The sequence below is a fragment of the Bubalus kerabau genome, chromosome 22, assembly GCF_029407905.1.
Source record: "Bubalus kerabau isolate K-KA32 ecotype Philippines breed swamp buffalo chromosome 22, PCC_UOA_SB_1v2, whole genome shotgun sequence".
Lineage (NCBI taxonomy): Eukaryota > Metazoa > Chordata > Mammalia > Artiodactyla > Bovidae > Bubalus > Bubalus kerabau.
The window spans coordinates 13,305,729-13,324,114 of NC_073645.1; the positions used below are offsets into that span (position 1 = coordinate 13,305,729).

The 18,386-nt window shown below is 42.5% G+C and overlaps 1 protein-coding gene across 3 annotated transcripts in view; it reads left to right on the forward strand.

Annotated features, from left to right (window-relative positions):
* Positions 1–18,386, forward strand: part of STAMBPL1 (STAM binding protein like 1) — a 53,363-nt gene that overhangs the window by 17,541 nt on the left and 17,436 nt on the right. For 2 of the 3 annotated variants that reach the window (XM_055560267.1, XM_055560266.1), the window contains exons 2-3: positions 13,635–13,717; positions 16,768–16,985. In XM_055560267.1, coding sequence (XP_055416242.1) covers positions 13,688–13,717; positions 16,768–16,985 — 248 coding nt within the window. In that variant the 5' untranslated portion in view covers positions 13,635–13,687. Of the gene's footprint in view, positions 1–13,634; positions 13,718–16,745; positions 16,986–18,386 lie in introns of all 3 variants that reach the window. The other variant, XM_055560268.1, reaches the window with a different exon arrangement.

Below are 18,386 nucleotides of genomic sequence, written 5' to 3' on the forward strand. Positions count from 1 at the left end.
GTTGATTTACAATATCATCTTAGTTTCAGATGTACAGAAAACCAATTCATTTATACATATGTATTTTTTTCTAATTCTCATCCATTATAAGTTATATGACATTGATGTACTTGTTCTTTATCTATTTTATATATTGTATTGTATATCTGTTAATTCCCTGCTCCCAATTTATCCCTACCTCCATTTCCCCTTTGGGAAGTTTGTTTTCTATCTCTGAGTCTGTTCTGTTTTGTAAATAAGTTCATTTGTATTACTTTTTAGATTCCACATATAACTGATATCATATAATACGGCTTTTTCACTCAGTAGGATAATCTCTAGGTCCATCCATGTTGCTACAAAGGCAATTATTTCATTCTTTCTTATGGCCAAGTAATTTGAATACCACAACTTAGAATTTATATTAAAAACCAGCAAATATTTTAAATTGAACTCTCTTGGTTAGATAATTATGCATTGAATTTCTTTTCTTTTAATGTTTATTTTTATTTATTTACTTATTTTTGGCTGTGCTGGGTCTTCATTGCTTTGAAGGCTCTTCTCTTGTTGCAGCCCGTGGGGGCCACTCTTTCATTTCAGTGCCCAGGCTTCTCTTGCTGCAGAGCACAGGCTCTACGGCGTGCACACTTCAGTAGTTGAAGCTGTTGCTACTGCTGCTAAGTCGCTTCAGTCGTGTCCGACTCTGTGCGACCCCATAGACGGCAGCCCACCAGGCTCCCCTGTCCATGGGATTCTCCAGGCAAGAACACCGGAGTGGGTTGCCATTTCCTTCTCCAATGCATGACAGTGAAAAGTCAAAGTGAAGTCGCTCGGTCGTGTCTGACTCTTAGCGACCCCATGGACTGCAGCCCACCAGGCTCCTCCGTCCATGGGATTTTCCAGGCAAGAGTACTGGAGTGGGTGCCATTCGTGGGCTCAGTAGTTGCAGCTCCTGGGCTCTAGAGCACAGGCTGTAGTTTGTGACACACGGGCTCAGTTTCCCCATGGCACATAGGATCTTCCCAGACCAGGGATCAAACCCGTGTCTCCTACATTGGCAGGCCAGTTCTTTACCACTGAGCCACCAGGGAAGCCCTACACTGAATTTCTTAACTACGTATTCCAGGTGTTCAGTCCACAGACATTGAATCATCCTGCCTACGAAACAAGTGGAGGGAATGGATGCCCTTTTACTTTTTGGCGGCAAAAAGACTATGAATCAGATGCTAGTAATGCCAAACTGAAGTCTCGTTTCTGCAATAAAGGCCCAAGAATTTGACCTTCCCATGATTTCATCATTAACTATTAAATATGAGTTACCGGTATCACTGTGACTAATGGTAGGAACTCTGGGATCTTACACACCTAGTTTTAAGTCTTTGCTTCACCACTTAGTTGGACTTCCCTGGTGGCTCAGATGGTAAAGCGTCTGTCTACAATGCAGGATACCTGGGTTCGATCGATCCCTGGGTCGGGAACATCCCCTGGAGAAGGAAATGGCAACCCACTCCAGTACTATTGCCTGGAAAATCCCATGGACAGAGGAGCCTGGTAGGCTACAGTCCATGGGGTCGCAGAGAGTCGGACACGACTGAGCGACTTCACTTTCACTTCACCACTCAGTTAACTTGCTTACCTATTCTAGGCTCTAGTTTTCTCCCCTTTAAAATGGAGATGATGATCATTATCAGTTGTTGAGTGCTTCCTGCCACCAAGCCTCCTGCCACCGTTGGTTTCACAAGCATTTTCTCGCTTTACTTTCTCAACAGCTCTTTCCTTCCTTACTATTATCAACCCCACTTTGAAGTCTGGGTAGCTGTGACTCTGCAGTTAGTGATTGGAATTGGAATTTGAACTCCTGTGGTTGACCCTGGAGGTTGCATATCAAATGTCTAGACTCAACTGCCTCCTGTTTGATAAGGCTATTGTGAGGACTGAGCTCACGGGGGTTAATACATTCCAGAGAAGGAAAGCTTTCAGTTAGTTGTGTGTGTGGTAGTCACTCAGTTGTGTCTGACTCTTTGCGATCCCATGGACTGTAGTCTGCCAGACTGTCCATGGGATTTCCTAGGCAAGAATACTGAAGTGGGTTGCCATTTCCTTCTCCAGCAGATCTTCCCCACCCAGGGATCAAACCTAAGTCTCCTGCATTGTAGATAGATTCTTTACCATCTGAGCCACCAGGGAAGCCCTATCTATTATTATTATGATAGCTTTTGCTGAATTAAAGGTGATATACATAGTCTTACATCACCTTCACAGAACTCAGCTTGCTCTTATCTAGAAGGAAGTGGGGGGGGGGGAAGGTAAGAAAGATGATTTTTGAGCAACCAAATTATAAATCATGTAGCAGTCATCGTAATCAGCATATAGTTTACTCACAGGAGACTATACAGGAGACCCCTTCAGACCTGTGTCCAATTCAGCTTTGATTTTACAAATAAGCTTAAATTAGAGTGATTGAGCTAGACTAACAGGAGAGAAAGACTGAAGTCAGAGCAGTTTGGTGAAGTTATTTTTCTAAGTGATTTTCTAGATGAAAGCAAGTTAGAAATAGAGGGAAACATCGCTATGAGCAGGTACATTGAAATAAGACTGAGTCACCAAGAAAGAGTATATAATGAATTGTGTGTGTGTGTTCAGTTGCTCAGTCACGTCCACCTCTTTGCAATCCTGTGGACTATAGCCCGCCAGACTCCTCTGTCCATGGAATTTTTCAGGCAAGAATACTGGAACTGGTTGCCATTTCCTACTCCAGGAGATCTTCCCAACCCAGGGATCTCTTGGGTCTCCTGCATTGGCAGGTGAATTCTTTACCACTATTTATATTTTAATCAAAGAAAAATATAATATTATCTTAGAAATATTTACTTCGACAGTTAAATCTCACAAAATTCTTCTCCTTCTTTGTCTTATTGATATTCAGAATCACCACTTTCACCCCTGGATTCACATAGGTAAATACCAGTATTTCCCTATATTGTTAGAGTAACCCTGTATCAATTAGGCGGCAGATTATGGAATACTAAGAGTGCCTTAGACAGTTGTACTTGTGTCTTACACAATAACAGTTCAGAGGAGAATGGTTTCAAGATAACTTCAGCAGCTCAGCAGTATCTGCAAGGAGCCAGGCTCCCTCCACCCTCCACCTCTGCCATCCTCCGCACACCAGCTGCCTCTTAGGCTTGACCCATCTGGGTTGCAAGATGGCTGCTGCGTTTCAAGTTCTACATGAAGACACATGTCCAGCTGATGAAAAGGCACGTATTCTGCAGTCTTTTTGTATTGGAGATGAAAGTCTCTCCGAGTCCTCTGAACAAATTGCTTCCTTCTTGTCCCTTTGTCCAAAATTTGGTCAACTGTCAACTAGTCAAGTCCTGAGTGCCACAGAGTCTGGAAAAGTGAGTATCTCTAGTGAGATTGGACCCTGCTGGCAGGAAGAATGGTGGAGTGTGGAGGAGTGGGCGGCTGTTGGATAGACAACTGACAGTGTCTGGCAAAAAGCTAACTGCAATGAAGCAAGTAGTTAGATATTAGTCATTTCTGATATCTATAATAAAAGTCTGTATCACTTTACTTTCCTAACCATTTGATGTGAAAAGGGGCTGATTTTTTTTTTTTTATCTTCCTACTGCAAGCCAGGAACTATAATAGAATTTTGTTTGTGTGTTTCTTTAAATAAATTTCCATTCCAGTTCTTCTGGAAAGCTGTTATTTCTCTCCATTTAATAGATGAAGATAAAGTGCACAAAAAAGTTAAATAAGACACCATAGCACTCCTGTCTCACAAGTGGTAGATGCTGGAATCTCCTACAGGTATATGGCCCCAAAGCCTGAACTGTTGGGTTAAGACTATGCAACGACTTCTTCCTGGTGTCAGAATGAAAACTGTACTGCACTATGAGAAATAATTCTTTTATGGCCCAAAGTGCGACTTGATTGCACGCAGAGTGGCCTAGATTTACCTCACAGTAATTTAAAACATATGTTGGGTGTGGTGATTTATTTCATAATCTTTCCTGAAGCAACTGCATTCCTGCCGATTGATCTAAACTACACTGCCGAGGTGTGTTTACCTTTGGATATCCTTCTGAGGATGGGCTTCCCTGGTGGCTCAGATGGTAAAGAGTCTGCCTGAAATGCAGGAGACCTGGGTTTGATCTCTGGGTTGAGGGACGGCTATCCATTCCAGTATTCTTGTCTGGAGAATTCCTTGGACAGAGGAGCCTGGCAGGCTACAGTCCACAGGGTTGCAAAGAGTCAGACATGGCTGAGTGACTAACACAACATCCTCCTAGGGATAGGAGACAAACACCTGATCCCCAATGAGTGCTTGCATGTAGTACTTAACAAGCATATAAAAAAATCAACAAAAGCTAGTTCTCATATTTGGATCAAATTTCACATTTATCTTACCAATATTTTAATACAAATAAGATATCCACTGGGTCATGGCATATTTCTGATTTACAAATATTACATAGAAATAACTTTCAAGTATAAAAAAATAATCTTGGGTTTTAATGTCTGAATCCTTCCAAATAGCAAGAATGGGCTTAGGTCATTTTTTCTTTTTTCCTGAAGCAGGTCCCAATCTGTAAATGTGTGACTCAGGAGCTCCATCTTTCTGCGTCTGTCATTAAAGGCATGGGAGTGACCCTTTGCTTCCTTTTATCTAAATCAGATTAGGTCACTGCAACCCACGGCCTGGGTTATGATCATTTCCTTTATCTCCAGCTGTGAACTGCACCCTTTTCTTCCTGGAAAACATGAACTATAACCCAGTAGGGAGAAGAAAGACTGCTGGATTGACCAATTAGAAATGAGAGTCCAGGATATGCATGAGGTGTTCTGGCCTCTCTCATCTGCCAGAAGCCTACACCTGCTTATCCAGTTCTGTACAGCAGTCAGTCTGAAAGGAGTGCCAGGGAGCCAATGACATGTTTGTGCCAAGGTCTCTCTGCTGTCTTGTGTGCTCTGTCGCTAAGGAGACTGTTCACTGCCTGGTTGGTCTGTATTCTATACTTTGTATTCTGGAAAATCTGGTTCTGTTTGTGCAAGGAAGTTAGGATTCTGAGCTTACACACACACACACACACACACACACACACACACACACATACACAAAGTAAGAAAAAGAAGGAAAATTAAGGGAATTAAAAATTAAGGCTCAAAAGAAACACTGTGTTAACCGGTCGGACATTTTCCTCTTATTCTTGGCATTACTTGCTCCTGGTTATAAAGTGCAAGATCGTAGAGCTGCTTCCACATTTCCTTGGGGGCAGTTGAGACACATAGACATCCAGATGGGACCCTGAACCCAGAAGGATCCTGGTGTTGGGTGTAATAAATACCTTGAGAGCATAGAGAGAGTAAAAGTCAAAGCTATATCAGTTTGGAGAGGGTCATGCCCCTTCCCAGGCCACTCTTGGCTGAGATTTGATTTTTGCCCCACCTCCTCTGGGCACAGTCAGAAATTGCTCAGATGGTTCCTGGAGCTACTTGTTAGCTGTTCCATGGGTGCCAGGGTTGGTCTCCGTGTGCTCAGTAAATATATGGTCCCGATACCCCTTCTGTGCCTGATTCCCCCACAGTGTTGTATGTGAGGATGAACAGAGAGAGGACTCTCTACACTTTAAAAGGTCCACTCAAAGAGGAAATACGTTGTGTCTTTAGAACCTACAGTCCAGAGATAAAGGCAAGAAAACAGGAGCTCTAAAACAAAAAGAACTTTCAAGAGGTATCTTTCAGGCTAAATGTATCACAAGGCTATAGTTGAGATGTTATCAAGCTTCAGGACGGAGAAGGCAATGGCACCCCACTCCAGTACTTTTGCCTAGAAAATCCCATGGGTGGAGGAGCCTGGTAGGCTGCAGTCCATGGGGTTGCTAGAGTCGGACACGACTGAGCGACTTCACTTTCACTTTTCACTTTCATGCATTGGAGAAGGAAATGGCAACCCACTCCAGTGTTCTTGCCTGGAGAATCCCAGGGATGGGGAAGCCTGGTGGACTGCCGTCTATGGAGTCGCATAGGGTCGGACATGACTGAAGCAACTTAGCAGCAGCAGCAGCAAGCTTCAGGAATATGGACTCTTCTGGGAGCAGAGAGTAGGGAGCAGGTTGGGATTAAATCAGGCATTCCTGATGAATGTTTTTGATTAGTTGTAGACCACTCTGAGGGTTTCCCTAGTAGCTCAGCTGGTAAAGAGTCCACCTGCAGTGTAGGAGACTCTGGTTCGATTCCTGGGTCAGGAAGATCCCCTGGAGAAGGGATAGGCTACCCAAGCCAGTATTCTTGGGCTTCCCTGGTGGCTCAAATGGTAAAGAATCTGCCTGCAATGTGGGAGACCTGGTTCAATCCTTGGGTCAAGAAGGGTATAGAGGAGGGAATGGCAACCCACTCCAGTATTCTTGCCTGGAGAATCCCCATGGACAGAGGAGCCTGGTGGCTATAGTCCATGGGGTCACAAAGAGTCAGACACAGCTGAGCAACTAAGTACAGCACAGACCACTCTGAATTGATGGAGTGGTGAGGAGCCCGGTTGTGAATGCGAGAAGTGAGCCTGGGAGGGTCCAGTGAGGATGACTAGCAAGTAGATATTGAAGTTGGGACTCACACCCAAGCTGAAGCCAAAGGCTGTCTTTGCACTATGTGCTCCTGGAGCCTCCACTTAAAAAAAAAAAAAAAAAAAAATTTATTTAGGCTGTGCTGAGTCTTAGTTACAGAACCATCCTAGTTCCCCACCCAGGGATCTAACCCAGGCCCCCAGCATTGGGAGTGCACTGGACCGCCAGGAAGTCCCAGAGCCTCCACTTTGAAAAGGGACTTTATATTTTATTTGTGTATGATGTTGAGTCCTTTCCCTGTGCCTTTGGCATCCTCTGGGGTGTCCTGTTTCTGTGTATTTCTGATCCTCCAAACTGCAAGGTTTATCTTATCTCTAGCACTTGAGGTCACCTTCAGTCTGTCCTCCCATGATAAGTGCTGAAGTGTGAGGATCTGGAGAAGACAGCATTTCCAGCATCATGCCAACTCTCCTGTCATTGATGTTACATGGATTACTTCCTTCCTTTAAGGACCATTTGCTTCTTATTATGGCACTTAATTTCTCTTTCCTTCTGCTGGAAATGGAGGAAATACTAGACATCATATTGGCTTGATCCACTGCAGTCAGCAAGGTGCCAGCACCTTTTCAATAGCACACCCCACGGTCACTTTTTAAATTATACTGCCATAGATGCCCCTCATTTGCCCATAGCCCTAAATAGTTCCCCATTTAACTCTGAGTAAAAGTGAAAGTCTGTTTGGTGACCTTGTGGTGACCTCTTACTTTCCTTGCCTCTCTTGTTTCATGTCCCACCACTCTCCTCTCCGTTCACCCCGCTCCTCTTGCTTTTTCTCAAACACACAAAAAGACGCGTTGCCACTTTAGGGCATCTGCACTGGCCCTTTCCTAATCCTCATCTCCTTCAAGCCGCTGCTTCTTTTTGGCTTCAAAGTGTGGGGTGTGTGTGTGTGCGTGCCTGCTCAGTCGTGTCCAACTCTTTGTAACCCCATGGACTGTAGCCCACCAGGCTCCTCTGTCCATGGGATTCTCCAGGCAAGAATACTGGAGTCGGTTGTCACTTCCTTCTCCAGGAGATCTTCCCAACTCATGGATCAAACCCATGTCTCCTGTATCTCCTGCATTGGTAGGTGGGTTCTCTACCACTGAGCCACCTGGGAAACCCTTGAAAGTGATACCTGTCTTGAAAATGCCATTTATTACCTGCTGCCTGACAGATGCCCTCTGCAGCATTCCTGATTTTACTTTTTTTCAATAATACATATTACCTTCCAGCTTCTATACAGTTTATTTATTGAACAGGTTTATTCTCTGTATGTTTGCTCCACAAGAGCAGAAATCTTTTCCAGTTTTGTTCACCGATGACCTCCACATACCTAGAATAATGCCTAGCACGTTCTAGGTGTTCAGTCCATGTTTGTTGAATGAATATAGGATTGAATTAATAAATTGACTATTAAGAAAATTAAATGAGCCACCTGTAAGTTCTTAAAGGCTGGTTAGCACCTTTGGAAGATACATTTTAACACAGATCTACAGCCAAATATTTTGTAAGCTTTTGTTATATTCCAGGGAATGTGATGGGAAGTGTACTGTATACTTTAAGGAAATTACATTTTCATTTGTTCGACAAATTGTGTGTGTGTGTGTGTGTGTGTGTGTGTGTAGGGCTTCCCAGGTGGCTTAGTGGATAAAGAACCCACCTGCAATGCAGGAGATGCAGATTCAATATCTGGGTGGGGAAGATTCCTTGTAGGAGGGCTTGACAACCCATGCCAGTAATCTTGCCTGGAAAATCCAATGGACAGAGGAGCCTGGCAGGCTGTATAGTTCATGGGGTCCCAAAGAGTTGGACATGACTGAAGCAACTGAGCATGCACGCGTGTGTGTGTGTGTGTGTGTGTATTTATGTGAGTGTATATATAGACCTTATTATGTAGGAAGCACTGTTAGAAACTTAGGATAGAAGACAAATAATAACAAGTGTTCCAAGTATCAGGCTCAGTGGAGCCAGATTCTCTGATTTTTTTTTTTTAAGAGAAGCTTTAATCTGAATTTTTATATGAAATCTCTCAGTTTTTAAATGTTGATAACTAAATTAGAATGTCTAAACTTACTGTGACAACAAAATTAAATATTTATCACCACCATATGTTGCCTTTGGGCTTTGCTTATAATATTTGCTAGTTTGAAGGATAACATGGTATCAACTCAGAAGCAGTCTGAAACTTGTAGATGATAAGTGGATCTTAGAGGATGGACAGGATTTAGGTGTGCTGTGGGGATGAAAGAGGGAAGGAGTGTTTTTTTTGTGGCTTCTGGTACCTGGAGCAAAGGTGTTGAGGCAGGACAGGCAGAGTGCTGACACCAGGGTTGGGGAAGGGTGATGGAGGAGGTATATTCTTAGCAGTAATGGCAGTAGTCTCCCTTGGGTTATACTGAACTACCCTTTTAGGTTAAACTTACTGCGTTTGTCAGTATACAGATCTAAACAAAGTATTAGGTAAGACAGAAACTTATCTTTGTCATAATGGTCTGAGTGTAAGCAAACTAGAGTGCTCCTTTTCTCAATTCGCTAAGGCTCATTCTCATAAGCCAAAGATGGCTCAGCTGCAGGTTAGCATTCCAGCCGGTGGGAAGGGAAGGGAAGAATGGGTGAAGGCCATGACCCTTTCTTTAAAGGCAGGATCCAGACTTTGATCTCAGTACTTGTGTTCACACCCCGTTGGCCAGAACTTGGTAACATGGCCACATCTGATTCCAAGAAAGCCAAGAAGTGTAGGTTTTTACCCCGGTGGCTATAAAAAAGTTACATTTTTATAGTAGAAAAAGAGAATGGGTATTGCAGATTATATACCCATCTGTCACATTTGCTCTTGTGGGTATTGGCTTCTCTGAGGTAAGGTATCTCTTATTATATCCTCAATTTTCTAATTATTTTAGTAAGACTTCAGTGGTACAAATGAAAGGTGATTCAATGGCATTGAAACATATAAAATATCATGTATGAAACGAGTTGCCAGTCCAGGTTCGATGCACGATACTGGATGCTTGGGGCTGGTGCACTGGGACGACCCAGAGGGATGGAATGGGGAGGGAGGAGGGAGGAGGGTTCAGGATGGGGAACACATGCATACCTGTGGCGGATTCATTTTGATATTTGGCAAAACTAATACAATTATGTAAAGTTTAAAAATAAAATAAAATTAAAAGCCAAAAAAAAAAGAAAAAAAATTCTATTTGTTTGTTTATTTTTGGCTGTGCTGGGTCTTTGTTGCTGCACGGGGTTTTCTCTAGTTGCAGCAAGCAGGGGCTACTCTCCAGTTGTCATGAGCAGGCTTCTCATTGCAGTGGCTTCTCTTGTTGCAGAGCATGGGCTTGAGGGTGCTAGGACTTCAGTGGTTGCAGATCCCAGACTCTAGAGCACAGGCTCAATAGTTGCGGTGCAGGGGCTCAGTCACTTCACTGTAGGTGGACTCTTCCAGGACCAGGGATCAAACCTGTCTTCAACATGGGCAGGCAGATTCTCTACCACTGAGCCACCAAGGAAGCCCTGGAAGGCGATCCTTGACAATAAGTTTTTCATCTTTTAGATTCTTATAACCCTCTGTATTTCTGGTTAAATCAAAGTAGCTTATCAAAGTAGCTTGGTGAGGTTTGTTTTTTGTTTGTTTGTTTCTTTCTTTATTTGCATAAAAGGTCTAGAGCAGCTGGTTTTCAATTTTTTTTTGTTGTTCTTGGGACCCTTTTGCAGTCTTAAAAATTACTAAGAACCCTGAAAAGATTTGTTTCTGTGGAGTAGAGTTAAAGAGAGGTTTAACTATTGGTTTTCATCTATAGCAACTCAATAAATTCTGGTGTTTAAGATATATTGAATTAAACAGTTTATACATCTAGAAGCTCATTATGGAAAGCTTTGATTTCTGTGCACACTTATCATTGCTTTTGGCCACCCAGCCCTGCATCTACCTTTTCTCACTTGGCAGGTCCTACTTTACCTCCTATGGAAGAGTAAAGATATTTGCACTTTCAACCACCTTTGCAGCCTGACTGCAGGCATGTGACCGAGGTTCTGCCGGTCAGACACAGTTCCATCTCATATTTTGAAATAGAAACCAGTGACATGAGAATGCGTGTGGCAGCTCCCCAGGTGGTTTCCAGGACGGCAGCTGCTGTTGGCAGTGGGAGCTGCTGGCTGTCCTACCCGTCAGCGACAAGCAGCAGGCCACAGCTGCTGTGTGATTTGGGGTGATGCTCCCAGATATGTAGCCTCCAAGCCCAGTTTCTCCGGCCCTCTTGGAAATTTGTGATCCTTCCATTATCATTCTGTGGGTTCTTTGCTTCAAACTGAGAATCCTGCTTGATCCATTCTCAGATGCAGTGTCTTTCAAAGCATTGCTTGGAAGTCTCACGAATCAGAATTACCTGGGCCACATCCTAACAATCCGTGCCTGTCGGTGGACTTGAAACTAATGGATCCAGAATCCTTTTGAGTTCCAGGAACCTGAATTTCATTTATTTTATTTTTTCTTCTTTGGCTATGCCAAAGAAGCTTCCCTAGTGAATCAGATGGTGAAGAGTCTGCCTGCAATGCAGGAGACCCAGGCTTGATCCCTGAGTTGGGAAGATCCCCTGGAGAAGGAAATGGCAACCCACTCCAGTATTCTTGCCTGGAAAATCCCATGGATGGAGGAGCCTGGTGGGCTACAGCCATGGGGTCACAGAGAGTCGGAGACAACTGAGCGACTAACACTTTCTTTGTTTGGCCATGCCACCTGGCATGTGGGATCTCAGTTCCCTGACCAAGGATCAAACCCACCCCCATCCCCACTACATTGGAGCACAGAGTCTTAACCACTAGACCACCAGGGAAGTCCCAGCAACCTGCATTTTAAACATCTCAGGTTTATATGATTTTAGAACTGCTCTCCTAATGTTTCCAACTTTTTAAAATTATTTGTGCTCTGTTTAAAGATCTGAGTAAGCCCTCAAAGAATTCACTGTCTGTAACACAATGGCACCCCACTCCAGTACTCTTGCCTGGAAAATCCCATGGACGGAGGAGCCTGGAAGGCTGCGGTTCATGGGGTCGCTGAGGGTTGGACACGACCGAGCGACTTCAGTTTCACTTTTCACTTTCATGCACTGGAGAAGGAAGTGGCAACCCACTCCAGGGTTCTTGCCTGGAGAATCCCAGGGACGGGGGAGCCTGGTGGGCTGCCGTCTATGGGGTCACACAGAGTCGGACACGACTGTACTGACTTAGTAGTAGTAGTAGTAATCAATGAGTAACTAGTATTCCCTGTCCTCTTCTCTCTCCACCCAGCCTCAAATTCTCCCTAAGCCTCTTTGTTCTGTCTCTTCAACTCTTTTCATGTCTTTTTTTTTCCTCTGGCTTATTCTCCCTGAGAAGTAGTAATTCCCTCAATGGGATTGCCTATATTCAGTGGTCCCAGGATTGATTTGGATTTTAAAACTATACCATGACTGGGGCTTCTTGCAGGTCATTTCTTTCTTGGGCATTTCTGCAGCCTGCTGGCCCACAGCTTGATGTTTACTGCAGGAATCACTGGAGAGGATGAAGGTGAGAGATCGGAACATACTGAGAGACTTTCCTTGGAAAGCTTTTCATTCATGGATTCAGGCCAGAAAATAGCACAAAAGGATTGAATAATGTACCTCTGAAGTTTCTAGTATCACAGAAGGTTATAACTTGAAAGGCGCTTAGCTCCCTCATTTCATGAATGAGGAACTGAGGAGAAGTTATGTGTCCAACATCACATAATTGATTAGTGGAGTTTAAAAGCCAAAATAAATTTAGAAGTGGGAAGTGATAATGCAGTGCTTGATCTAAACTAGCATACAAAGGTAGGAGACTAGCATTTATTGAGTATTTGAACTTGGGTACATTCACCTAACATCTTGAAGTCTCAGCTTTCTCAATTGCAAAATTAAGATTCTAATAAGAGCAAACATTGAAATGATATTGACTGTGTGCTGGGAACTGTTCTAAGCACTTTATATGTTAGGTCATTTAATCCTTACCACATCGACATGACTTAGGTACTATTACTTTTCCCCTTTATTCATATGTACAGAAAGCTATATATTTACCTGCAGTCACCCTGATAAAATATTCTGTTTTCTATTGCTGCATTACAAATCACCCCAAGCTTCATGTGTTAAGACAACATACATTTATTATCTCACAGTTTCATGGGGTTGGGAGCCTAGGCAGCCCAGGCATAAGTAGGTCCACTGCTCGAGGTCTCACAAGACAGCATGGAAGTGTTGACCAAAGTAAGGATCAGATCTGAGGCTTGAGGTCGTATTCCAAGTGCACGTCATTCTTGGCAGCATCATCTCCCTGTAGCTATGGGACTCATGATGACTGAGTCTTCAAGGTCAGCAGAAGAATGTCTTTTTCTTTGAAAGGTCTCCCACTCTGGATAATCTCCCTTCTGATGAACTTAACGTCAAATGTTTAGGGGCCTTAATATATCTGCAAAAATCTGTTCTTCTTTGCCATATGACAGGATGTAAACCTGGGAGTAATGTCCCATCACCTTTGCCGTGTTTTGCTGAGGTTAAAAGCTAGTTACAGGTCTTCTCTACACTCAAGGGGAGGTGATTATATAAACCTGCGCATCCCAAGGCGTATCACAGAGCCATATTAGAATTCCACCTACCATAGCCAGGAAGACTTAGGTTAAGCCCTGACTGGATCCAGGTCTAAGAGTCCATGCTCTCAGTCACAATGACCTTCTTTCTCCTTCTGAAGCAAGTAAACCCACTTTATAACCTTGCATGGTGTTCTAAGAAAGATAACACCCAGCAGATTCTTACCGGGTACTAGGCAATAATTAAATCTCTTCATACCTCCTCTTTTCAAAGTCTGCTTCAAGAAACCTTATAACCACCTGCAGTTTCGTCTTTTCAGAAAGAAATTTCCAGTAGTCTCTGATTATATAACTTATTGCCATTGGTTCCTATTTTTTCTCAGGCAGAAATAACCCTGGGTTTTGGGATATGAGACCTGAGTTCTCAAGAAATAACCTTAGCTCTGCTTTTTCTGCCTTTGAAACAGATGAAGTGATTGAGAAGAAACAGTGAACATCGTCATCTTGTAGACAGGACAACATGGATCAGCCGTTAACTGTGAACTCCCTGGTAGGTGGCACCAACTGATATTTTACACATGTTTCGAAAACCCAGAAAGAAGAACAGAAACATGCCAAATGTGAAATGAGTCACGATTACTTCAAGAAGTTAAACACTTGCCGTTTTCATCCATCTGTGTGGTCCTCTCCTTTGAGGAAGTGACTAATAAAACCATCTTTGCTAGAATTAAAAATAATTCTTTTTTTTTTCCATGAAAGTATGAAATTTTAATTCTCTGGTGTGGTTCCAGGAGTGTAGTTCTTTAGCACGACACCAGAGAGAATTTCAGAGATGACATTGTAACAGGTACTTCGACTGTTCTGTGCCTCCGTGTGTCACAGATGAAAAATTAGAGGTTTACCTTGTGTGGTAATAGCTAAGGAAACATTTTATGTTTAACACTGAGATGCGGCTTTGGAATCCTTGTGTAAATGTGCAAATACCTGGAACACTTGTCCTTTTCATCTTTTCCCCTTACAGCCAACATAGTACACACATTCTTGAGCTACATCTTAGGAGAAATAATGTGCTAGAGAGGAAATAGCAGGGGTCTAGAGGTCCCATGGGTTTATTGTGCGTCCCAGATCAGTCTCTGAATGTGAGTATAGCGACATTATATAATCTCCATGGCCCAGTTCTGTACTTTGTGCCTTACGACTTCTGGAAACCAGTTTTAATGTTATGAGCCTATCACTGGGGCTTGATAAACAAAGGTTGTCATTACCATCCACCTTCTCCTGATGACGCTCCCAAACCCACTCACTAACCTTGTTGCCCTGGGGGCAGCAGTATCCTGAATACCTTCTACACACAAAGCTTAGCACCGGAACACAAACAGAGGGCCTAGTGCTCGCTCTGCAACAGGGTAGTGTTCTCTCTCTGTGGAAAAAGTCCTCCACAGTTGCCCAGTTGCTTTTGTGAGTATGTTTAAGGAGCAGAAAGTTGTAGGCACTTTTCATTTTCTGACACTGTATTGTCAAGACTGCCGCATTTCCACCTCCGCAGAAGGAGTCATTTTCCTGGAGTTCCTTGTGTGTTTTTCGAGAATGTTATGTGAAAATAATTAAAATTTTAGTGGACATGTCAATGTAAAAAATGAACACTAAGGCTTTGTCATTTTTATTTACATCCAAGAAGTTCATATTCAAATGAAAAATTATAGATTGATGAAGCGTTTAGGCTCTTTCCCAGTTTATCTCTGAAATCAGTTTTAAACTTAAGTAGAGTAGCAACATTCCCATAGATGGAAAATAAATATTTGTTTCTTCAGGTAAAAAGATAGTCTAATTATAATCACATTGTTCCCTTTCTGTCTTCCTCCTTTATTTGATATATTTATTGGTTATCATTTGTGTTACAGGGAATATACTATATTCCAGAGCACAAAGATGAGTATAAAATGATTCCTTTCCTTCAAGGAGCTTATAAGGAGTCAAAAATACTTGTAAACAAATCATCATAACTCAGCATAGACTGCATAGTAAAAAAATGGACAAGTTACTTTTGTGCATGCAGGAGGCTGAAATCTGCCCTAATTTTCCTAGATTTTTTTTCTGATGTCACTGAAGCATTAATCTGTGGTCATATAACAGCATTCTTGGAACACAGTCAGGATTATTTGGTTACATGGGGCTTATGCTGTTTCCTCACCAGCAGAGCTGAGAAGCTGCCACGGAGACTCTGTCCCACAGAGCCTAAGAGATGTGCTATAGGGCCTTTAACAGGAAAAAAAAAATTGTTGACTTTTTCACCTTTCAGAAGTACTGACTTTTTATTGAATAATTATCCTGAATTTATATGTTCTGTGTTTTTCCAAATGTGTATGTGTTTTTATTAATAAAACACAAATGTGTTAATATCACAGATCCTTTTTCAGTAATTATTATCATTATTTTCTTAGTCAGGGATGAATTAACAGTAGAATAATGTTGGGGGGGCTGAGTGGGAGTGGGAGGGCAGGAAGGTGGTGTGTTCATATGCTGAAAAAGGCTTCTCTTAAGACTTATTGGTGGGGTTTTATTCACTTGGTAAAGATTCAAAGAGGCCCTGAAAGCTCATTAAACCAGGAAATATCAATAACCTCAGATATGCAGATGACACCACCCTTATGGCAGAAAGTGAAGAGGAACTAAAAAGCCTCTTGATGAAGGTGAAAGTGGAGAGTGAAAAAGTTGGCTTAAAGCTCAACATTCAGAAAATGAAGATCATGGTATCTGGTCCCATCACTTCATGGGAAATAGATGAGGAAACAGTGGAAACAGTGTCAGACTTTATTTTTCTGGGCTCCAAAATCACTGCAGATGGTGACTGCAGCCATGAAAAAAAGACGCTTGCTCCTTGGAAGGAAAGTTATGACCAACCTAGATAGCATATTCAAAAGGGATTGGGGGCAAGAGGAGAAGGGGACAACAGAGGATAAGATGGCTGGATGGCATCACTGACTCGATGGACGTGAGTCTCAGTGAACTCTGGGAGTTGGTGATGGACAGGGAGGCCTGGCGTGCTGCGATTCATGGGGTCGCAAAGAGTCGGACACGACTGAGTGACTGATCTGATCTGATCTGATTTTGGAATAGAATTGAATACATACAGTAACTTTGGATCCAAAACATGTCTTGGAGACCCTTCGAGTATAATGATATGATGCTTACCCTGGCAGGAATCCATCTCTTGGCTTACTTCCATAAGGATATCAGATCAGATCAGATCAGTCACTCAGTCATGTCCGACTCCTTGCGACCCCATGGATCGCAGCAATGGTCAATGATATTTTACCTAAAATGACCTACACATACCCAGGAACTGCCACATAGCTGTAGCTGAAACCTGCAAGAGACCTTAGTCCAAAAAAGTGTATGTTTACCCTGCAGATATGTGCTTTTCTGGTGTGCAGGCCACATGTTTAAGCAAAAAGACCTCTTTTATCATGTTATTAACTCATTAAAAAAAAAAAAACTTTCCTTAGGTTCTGATGTCAGATATTTAGTACAAAAAATACATCTATAATTTCAGTCTGTTCATTTCTTCTTATAACCAGAGATTCAAATTTGGCTCTGCAGAAAAAGTTAGCTGCGATGCCCGACCACACGGATGTCTCCCTCACCCCAGAAGAACGAGTCCGTGCCCTGAGCAAGCTGGGCGGGAACATCACCATCAATGAAGATATCACTCCACGCCGCTACTTTAGATCCGGGGTAGAAATGGAGAGGATGGCGTCTGTGTATTTGGAAGAAGGAAACCTGGAAAGTGCATTTGTCCTTTATAATAAATTTATAACGTAAGTATTTTATCTTGGAGATCTTTGAAATGAGAACATTGGGAGCAAATATTTACATGCTATTTTGATGAGACAGCTTCAATGCCAGGCATGTATTCATACTCAGATCAAATTTACAATCTCCAGAAGCAGGAGAGGGTCAGGTTTTTAAGTTACCAAGTCATGTACTCAAAGGTGTCCCAATACCGTCTCTGAGGCTTAGGGGTGGAAGATCAGAGATGAAGTGAGGTGCAGGGATGTATATCCATAGACCAGCACTGTAACCTGAGTGCCCACTTCTCTCTCTTCACAAAATTTCTTGTTCCCTGTCATTCTCCCTTCACAAGAATCCAAGCCTTAGAGCACCGACATCATATTGTGGCTCTATCTAGAGCATCTGAAACGTGCCATTAACGTTCTTGAAGTTCAATTTGATGGGTTGAAACAAGGGATAAATGGATGATCCTAGGAAGGAACTGATTGGGGGACAGAGTGTAGTAGTTGATTTAACATTGTAGTCCGTATTTCTTAAGGCAATTATTTAGCTGTGTAAGAATTGTTGTGTATAAAAGATCTTCCAATATACTGAAAGTGGCAACATCAAAATAGTCATGTAAAAATATCATACTTCACATTAGATAGATATTTGTTAATAATGTATCCTCATTTGAACTAAAAAAATGAGATTTGGACTTTCTGTACCAATTTGCCATCTTACCGATTGTGAAGATCTCCTGTTACCAAAAGTGATCTGATCAGAGCCGAAGCCCTTATTTTTGTTTCCACTGAAAGTCACTCATTGATTAATTGTATTAATTTACTTGGGGATTTAATCTGAGGCCATGCAAGAAGTTGAAAAGATTAACTGTTTTTTGAAATTTGTTTTTGGCTGCGATGGGTGTTTGGTGCTTTGTGCAGGCTTTCTGGAATTGTAGCCATTGGGGGCTACTCTCTAGCTGTGGTGCCGGGGGGCTTCTCTTGTCGAGCACAGGCTGTAAGCACAGGGGCTTCAGTAGTTGCCACTCTCAGGCCATAAAGCACTAGCTTAGTAGTTGTGGCACATGGGCTTAGTTGCTCCTAAGCATGTGGGATCTTCTAGGACCAGGGATCAAACCTGTGTCCTCGGTGTTGGCACGCAGATTCTTATCCACTGCACCACCAGGGAAGTCCAAGATCAACTGTTTTAAATGCTGCATCCGTGATTCTACCATGGGTGAAATTAAAGATAATTAGTGTGGTATGAAAAGTGGTCTCTTTCAGCCAATAAAAAAACTAAGTAGTTAATTGAAACATGTCTGTGGTGAATCAATAATTAAACAATTTTGGAGGAAGGAAGAATATGCTACTATGTTAATCAAAACTAGTATTTGCTCTAAGGGCTATTCGTTGATTTAACAAATATTTATTGGGCATTTATAATGA